At 35.5% G+C, this 7641-nt stretch overlaps 1 protein-coding gene across 1 annotated transcript in view; it reads right to left on the bottom strand.

Moving 5' to 3' along the window:
• Window positions 1-7641, bottom strand: part of erbb3a (erb-b2 receptor tyrosine kinase 3a) — a 30472-nt gene that overhangs the window by 21017 nt on the left and 1814 nt on the right. The window contains exons 2-3 of the mRNA XM_016266960.1: window positions 2549-2700; window positions 2179-2365 (exon numbers count right to left, since the gene is read on the bottom strand). Of these exons, the coding sequence (XP_016122446.1) occupies window positions 2179-2365; window positions 2549-2700 (339 nt within the window). The remainder of the gene's footprint in view (window positions 1-2178; window positions 2366-2548; window positions 2701-7641) is intronic.

Below are 7641 nucleotides of genomic sequence, written 5' to 3'. Positions count from 1 at the left end.
CCAGTATCTCAAAATATTAGAATATTTAGATTTGAGTTTCATTAAATGACCATCCCTACAGAATAAATTCCGGGTATCTCTTGTTCTTTGAAACCACAATAATGGGGAAGACTGCTGACTTGGCAATGGTTCAGAAGACGATCATTGACACCCTCCACAAAGAGGGTAAGTCACAAAAGGTCATTACTGAACGGGGTGGCTGTTCACAGAGTGCTGTATCAAAGCATATTAAATGCAAAATTGACTGGAAGGAAGAAATTGGGTAGGAAAAGGTGCACAAGCAACAGGGATGACCGCAAGCTTGAGAATACTGTCAAACAAAGCAGATTCAAACACTTGAGAGAGCTTCACAAGGAGTGGACTGAAGCTGGAGTCAGTGCATCAAGAGTCACCACGCTCAGACGTCTTCAGGAAAAGAGTTACCAAGCCACTTCTGAAACAGAAACAACGTCAGAAGCATCTTACCTGGGCTAAGGAGAAAAAGAACTGGACTGTTGCTCAGTGGTCCAAAGTCCTCTTTTCAGATAAAAGTAAATTTTGCATTTCATTTTGAAATCAAGGTCTGGAGTCTGCAGGAAGACTGGAGAGACACAAAATCCAAGCTGCTTGAAGTCCAGTGTGAAGTTTCTGAAGTCAGTGATTATTTGGGGTGCCGTGACGTCTGCTGGTGTTGGTCCATTGTGTTTTATCAAGTCCAAAGTCAATGCAGCCATCTACCAGGAGATTTTGGAGCACTTTCTGCTTCCATCTGCTGACAAGCTTTATGGAGATGCTGATTTTCTTTTCCAGCAGGACTTTAGCACCTGCCCACAGTGCCAAAACCACTTCCAAGGGGTTTGCTGACCATGATATTACTGTGCTTGATTGGCCAGCCAACATGCCTGACCTGAACTCCATATGGAGTCTATGGGATATTTTCAAGAGAAAGATGAGAAAAAGACGAGCTGAAGGCTCAATAGTACCTCAGCAGTGCCACACTGATGCTGTCATTTGTCCTAAAGGAGCCCCGACCAAGTATTGAGTGCATAAATCAACATACTTTAAAGATCTTTAACGTTTCTGTTTTGCACATCTTTTTTTTGATTGATCTTAGGAAATATTCTAATATTTTTGACTTTCGTGAGTTGTAAGCTCTAATCATCAGAAAAAAAAACTTTTTAAATGTTTTACTTTGCATGTAATGAATCTAGAATAAATGAAAGTTACAAATATTTTTTTCTAGGATTTTTCCTGGAGAAAATTTTAAAGTCGATGCCACAAAACAAGGGTGTTGTGAATGTTTGCTATGGTTTTGTTAGGTGATTGTTAGGTAATTGCTATGAATAATCAAACATTACTAATAAAGATACAGTATATACTGTGCTCAGATTTTACAAGAAGTAACATTCATATTGATTCCACACATTGAGTCACAATGAAATTAGTAAGAGGCTAAAGGAAGGGCAATGGAAAAAATTACAAACATGTTCATTGATTCACACACTCAGAGACACACAATGGAAAGACAACATGGATTGTACTTCACATTAGAAGTGTCGTGTTTGCTGAAGCAGGTTGGGACATGCTCGAGCCTAACTGTAGCCATCTAACGTCAATCTCCTCGAATTTATCATGATGAACAATATACTATAGGATTTTTCTACAAGCTATAAGGCAGCCGTGTGTGAAAACCTTGTGAAGACTTACAGAAAATGTTTGACCTCTGTCATTGCCAACAAAGTGTATATAACAAAGTATTGAGATGAAATTTTGTTATTGACCAAATACTTATTTTCGACCATAATTTGCAAATAAATTCTTTAAAAATCCTACAATGTGATTTTCTGGATTTTTTTTCTCATTTTGTCTCTCATAGTTGAGGTATACCTATGATGAAAATTACAGGCCTCTCTCATCTTTTTAAGTGGGAGAACTTGCACAATTGGTGGCTGACTAAATACTTTTTTGCCCCACTGTATGTGTCGGTCCAAGTTGGGTTTATGAAGAGATAATGCTCATTTGTGGGTGAATTCCTTGAATAAACCACACACACATAAAAATATTTTTCTGTCCGTTGACTCACTCTTCCACACCACACTCTCCAGAGAGTCTTGTTGCCATAGAAAATTTGTGGGCGTTTTGACAGTATGTGTTTCTGTGGGTGAGAATGTGTCACCTGTCACGTATGTGTGAGCGCACCTGTCAAGTGTGTGAGGCCCAGCTCCTTTAGTCCGTACACTCCATCTTTCTGATAGTTGACGAGGATGGCGAGAGCGAAGCGATCTTCATACAGAGACGTCCCTCGGATGACTCGCAGCTGTTCCAGCGGTAAACGTCTGAATTGGTTTATGGCGATGAGGATGTAGCCCGTTACCTCACGGATATTCTGTAAAGAGGGGTCGGGTTACACGTCCATCAAATGAAACATAATAGACATACAGACGCAGACATGAGCCCACACAAATTAATCTGGTGTGAGCTCATGCACGGCTTATGCATGCTTTATTCAGAAGTGGCCTGATCTCTTGTTGCATCTTTAGATCCTACAAACTTGCTCTATTTTCCTCACCTGTAGGAATGACAAATTGCGGTTGTGCTCCATCTGTGTGATCTCCAGGTTTCCTATGACAATCTTGCAGCCCGTGTACATCTCCTTCATGAGCTTGTACTGGACCTCAGAGCTTCCTGTCACACTCAGCGAGTTCTGCGTGCCTGTACACACTGTAAAGAGAGAGAGAAAGAGATAATTAATTGTAGCAAAAAACAAATGCGCGACCATTTGGAATTTAAGTTTTTGAAAGATGCTCTTATGTTCACCAAAGCTGCATTTATTTGATCAAGAATATAGTGAAATTGTGAAATATTATTACAATTTTAAATAACTGTGTTCTGTTTTAATATATTTTAAAATGTAATTTATTCCTGAAATGTCAAAGCTGAATTTTCAGCATCATTATTCCAGTCACATGGTCCTTCAGAAATCACTCTAATATGCTGATTTGCTCAAGAAATATTGTTTAATATTTTTATGGAAACCGTGATAGGCCTACATTATTTGAAATATAATTTTTTTAACAATATAAATGTCTTTACAATCACTTTTCATCAATTTAATGCAACCTTGCTGAATTAAATTAAATTAAATTTAAATATTAAATTAAATTAAAAAACTTTTACTTAGCTTTTACTTAAACTGTCAAACTTTTGAACAATAGTGAATAATACATTTCTATTGAAAAGAAAATGTTCAAATATCTTTGTATAATGACTGCTACAATATATCATATATATCATATTACTCAGTGTCCTCTGTTAATATTTAATATTTCATGCCTATTTATATGTGGTTAAAATTAGTGGGATAATGACCAGCAATTGTATATAAGCAAAAAATAATTCAACAGGGGTCATTATTTACAGTAATGACTGAATGCACATTATGCCATATTCAATGCAAAATAAAATCTGAAAAGATGCATAATCTGATTATATCACAATCTCAGCAAATATTTATTTTTTAAATGCCCATTTATATATTAATGTGGTAAGAAGCATTGTAATTAAGTGGAATAATTGCGCGATCTCAGCTAATATTTAATATTTCATGCCCATTTATATATTTATGTCGTAAGAAGTTTTGTAATTACTAGGATAATGACCAGCAATTGTGTATTATCATCAAAAAATAACTTGACAGGGGTCATTATTTACAATAATGGCCGACTGACTGCACATTATGATCTATTTAATGCAAAAGAAATCTCCAACTGAGCATCAGCTGATGATATGTTGATTGTTTTTCTTTCATTGTTGTTCATGTAGTGACATCAGGAACGCAAAATGAAAGGTAATAGAGGACTAAAGGAGTTTGAGGTGAAGCTATTTTGCATTTCAAATTTTGCCCTTGTGAAAACAAGCCATTACTGAGGGTGGGAGTCTAGGAAAAAATATTCCCATTAATACTTAGAGGTGATCAGAAATGCCCGCAGGAGCCTTTACAGATTAAAACTCAAAGAAACAAGAGTTCTTCTGAGAATATGGTCCATTTATGACCCATTAGGATCAGAATGCAGGTTAAAAAGAGTATATGAGATTAAAGAATCACACATTCATAATGGCAGGTATAGAAGTGTTTCTGCTCTCATAATGCTTCTCTTCATTTCATGCAAAAGAACTGTAAAACACAGGCACTTACTGATAACACGTACATACTGTACACTGTTAACAGTGTTACAGAGTCCAACAAATGGGCCTAAATGTCTCTTGTGAAATACAAGCAGGTGTTCAGTCCAGCCACACAGGTGTGATGTGTCGATCAGACATCGTGCTTTTCAGAAAGAATTCTTGTAGGTCCAGGCTGTATTTAGAAATCTTTTAGTTCTTATCAAACTTTGGTAAACGCAGGGAACGCTCAAACACAGATCACAGCAGTCTTATTTTAGTATTTTGATATACTGTATGTTTATAGGTTTTGTTAGTATTTTGAATTAGATTTTATTTTATATTTTTCACTTTAATTTTAGTTTGCTTTATTAATTTTGTTGTCTGTTTGTGTCTTTTTTTGTGTAAAAATTGTATAGTTTATTTTGTTTTAGTTATTTTACTACTTCAAGTTAAACTAATTGAAAATGTAATAAAATAATGGTTATATATATATATACTGTATATATATATATAGTGTTATTTTAGTTATTTATTTTGTTTCAAGTAATGATGGTTTCAGTTTTAGTTTTAGTTATTTAGTTTAGAATCACAGAACAGTGAGATAATTAGTATATTTTCTTAAATTTTCTTTCCACTTGGTACAAAATACATGCTAAACAAATACAGTCTTGTCTTTAACACATACACAGTTCCCATATTATAGATACATGTACTGAGAACCTGAACCGATAAGATCTGGAGTTGAACTTTAGGGTGTTATGGTTCACAATGGGACAGGTAAGGCCAGTAATGTCAGAAAAGGCTTCAAACCATCAGCTTTTACCTGCTTAGATTATTCTCTTGAGGAAAAAGACCCCAGTATAATCACACCAAACTCAACAAAGCATGCAATTAAAAGTCTGAGATTTCAATATGAAACATAACATCTGAGTGTTATGTAACATCTGTAAAGTTCATTTAAAAAGTCCTGGCAGAATATTACCAGTACATTTCCTGTTAAATTTACGGACATTTCCTTCAACCCTAAAACAAAACACAAGGTAAACACCTATTAACAAAGCAGATTGGGCCATATGTCTATACAGATTTTTCTTAAAGTGAACAGTATGTTTCTTAATACACAGACGTACACTTTTAAAAAGCAATAATGTCAATCAAAATGTCAAATTAAACATTTTACTAATAATAATATAATATAATAACAGTTTCTGGTCCCATTTGACTTACATAGTATTTGTTCATACTGTTTGGTTACCCACATTCTTCAAAATATCTTCTTTTATGCTCAACAGAAGAAAGTCAGTCACATATTTAGAATGACATGAGGGTGAGTAAATGATGACAGAATTTTCATTTTTTTGGTGAGCTATCCTTTTGAAAGAAGAATGTTTTTAAAAACTTTAATATTCTGCTGTTCTAAAAGCATGAATGTGTTCATGTGAACGGCCCTCAGTGTGTGCACTCAAGTGTGCAGACAATGATACAATGCTCCCATTCAACCAGAGCGCGAAAACAAGTGTAAGAACCGCCAAAACTCAAACAAACACTCACACACGCTAGGTTCAACTATCAGGTTCACATCACAGGTACGAGAAACAAAAGCCAGGGGAGGTCTAAAGCGGCACACAACAGAAACTTGGCCACAGTCACAAAGAGATTATCCAAACCTGACTGATTGGTACTCACAGGCATAAATACACATAAATCTACACATTAATGTCTGAATCATTTATTGTCATTAAAGGGTCAGCTAACACACAACACACAGGCATGCACACACAGAGAAACCATACCTAGCTTAATGACTTTGTTTTGCACCTAAAAGCCATTAAAAGTTACAGGTTACTGCTGTTCCCCGGGCAAGAGAAGGAATTATTTTGATTTATCAGACATGTGTTTGTGTATGTGAGTATGTGTGCATGCAATATGAAATAAAATTAAATATAATAAATAATTTATGTTTTTGTATTTTATTTATTTAAAAAAATATCCCATCTTAATATGCTATAAGAAAGTCAGTCATAGGTTTATATTTATGAAAACTGTAAACACTATGGTGCTATCAAAATATTGGGTAATACTTTCCAATAAGTTAACTGTTAATTAGTTAATGCATTGTTTACCCACACATTACCCATACATTGTTTTTAGCTTGAAAACCCCAGGTAACATTTATTGTGATTACATGGAAAAAGGTTAAATTCTTACACAGTTAACATTTTTAAAATAACATTTTAAAGTATCCCTTTAATTGACATTCGGAGAAAAGAGTACTACTGATCAGAAAGGACTACTTCAGATTTTAAAACATTTGTTTTCTGTGATACAAGATTAGATCAATTATGAATTTTTGAATATTTACTGTATATTTAATGTTCATTTAGATGCAATCCCCCACCCTGTTTTAGTTATTTACTACATAAATACAAAGTTCTACCATGAAACTCTAGGCCAATAGGTTCTAACTCATCTGATAGAATCACATCATTACTGAAGTCGTTTTAATTGCATGTGCAGCCAGGGACGGAACGGCCCTGGATTTTCTCCCAAATAGGCCCACCACAACTACAAACAACCGCTGCTATCTCACAATATTACAGCAATCAATGTATTGCATTTATGGCAAATAACATCACAAAACCCATAGTGGCCCTGCTGAAAAAAACAATAGAAACCATCACAGAAATTCTAATGGTTTCCACAACAAATGCCATTACAAACATTACAAACCATCAACTTTTAATCATTAAAACCATTAAATAATGGTTTTCTGTAGTGTGTTTTGGGACATGTTCCATTAGGATTTAGTGGTTTTAACAATAATATTATTTAACAACAATAATAGGCAACCAATTACCAGTAGAGACCAATAGGATCCAATACAACCAATACAATTTCCATTATAACCAGTAAATGCATTACAAATTCTATTGATGGTTTCTACTGTTGTTGTTTCTTTCAGCAGGGGATTGAATTGCATTAGCGCCCCCTTTTGTTGGTCGTCAACGTCACTTAATTTGACACTTTTTCTTTGATGATGAACCAGCCAAGCTGACGGCCGTCGAACGTTCTCCAGAACGTCCAGATGGCCAGTCCGCCCCTGTGTGCAGCCAATGAGCTCGCTGCTAAACATTTAAATACTTGGCTAGTGTTTGCTGTAGAAGTTGCAGCACACTTCAGAAACCCTCCACCTCCCCCAGCTCCACCTGTATAGATCTGCAATGGGGTACTTTTATGTACGCTATATATGGGGGTTATTTCATATGTGTTATATGTGCAGCAGCAGTATTTCTGACATGCTCACAGCAGCATGTCTCTGGATGGACTGGCAGTAGCAAATCTTGGTACTGGTTCTGCCGCAGCAGCACAGCAGATCTATTCCACCAAGATCAAACACATTAACATTGTCTTGCACATTACCATGCTAAAACTCATTGTCGTGACAGAAATAAAGAAATGCATGATTTGTAAAGGGATTCTATTCAGGGGGTCGCAGTC

Source organism: Sinocyclocheilus grahami, unplaced genomic scaffold, assembly GCF_001515645.1.
Source record: "Sinocyclocheilus grahami isolate Dianchi unplaced genomic scaffold, SAMN03320097.WGS_v1.1 scaffold34.1, whole genome shotgun sequence".
Classification (NCBI taxonomy): domain Eukaryota; kingdom Metazoa; phylum Chordata; class Actinopteri; order Cypriniformes; family Cyprinidae; genus Sinocyclocheilus; species Sinocyclocheilus grahami.
The sequence above is the reverse complement of the archived record's forward strand: the minus strand, read 5'-3'. Positions and strand labels throughout refer to the sequence as shown.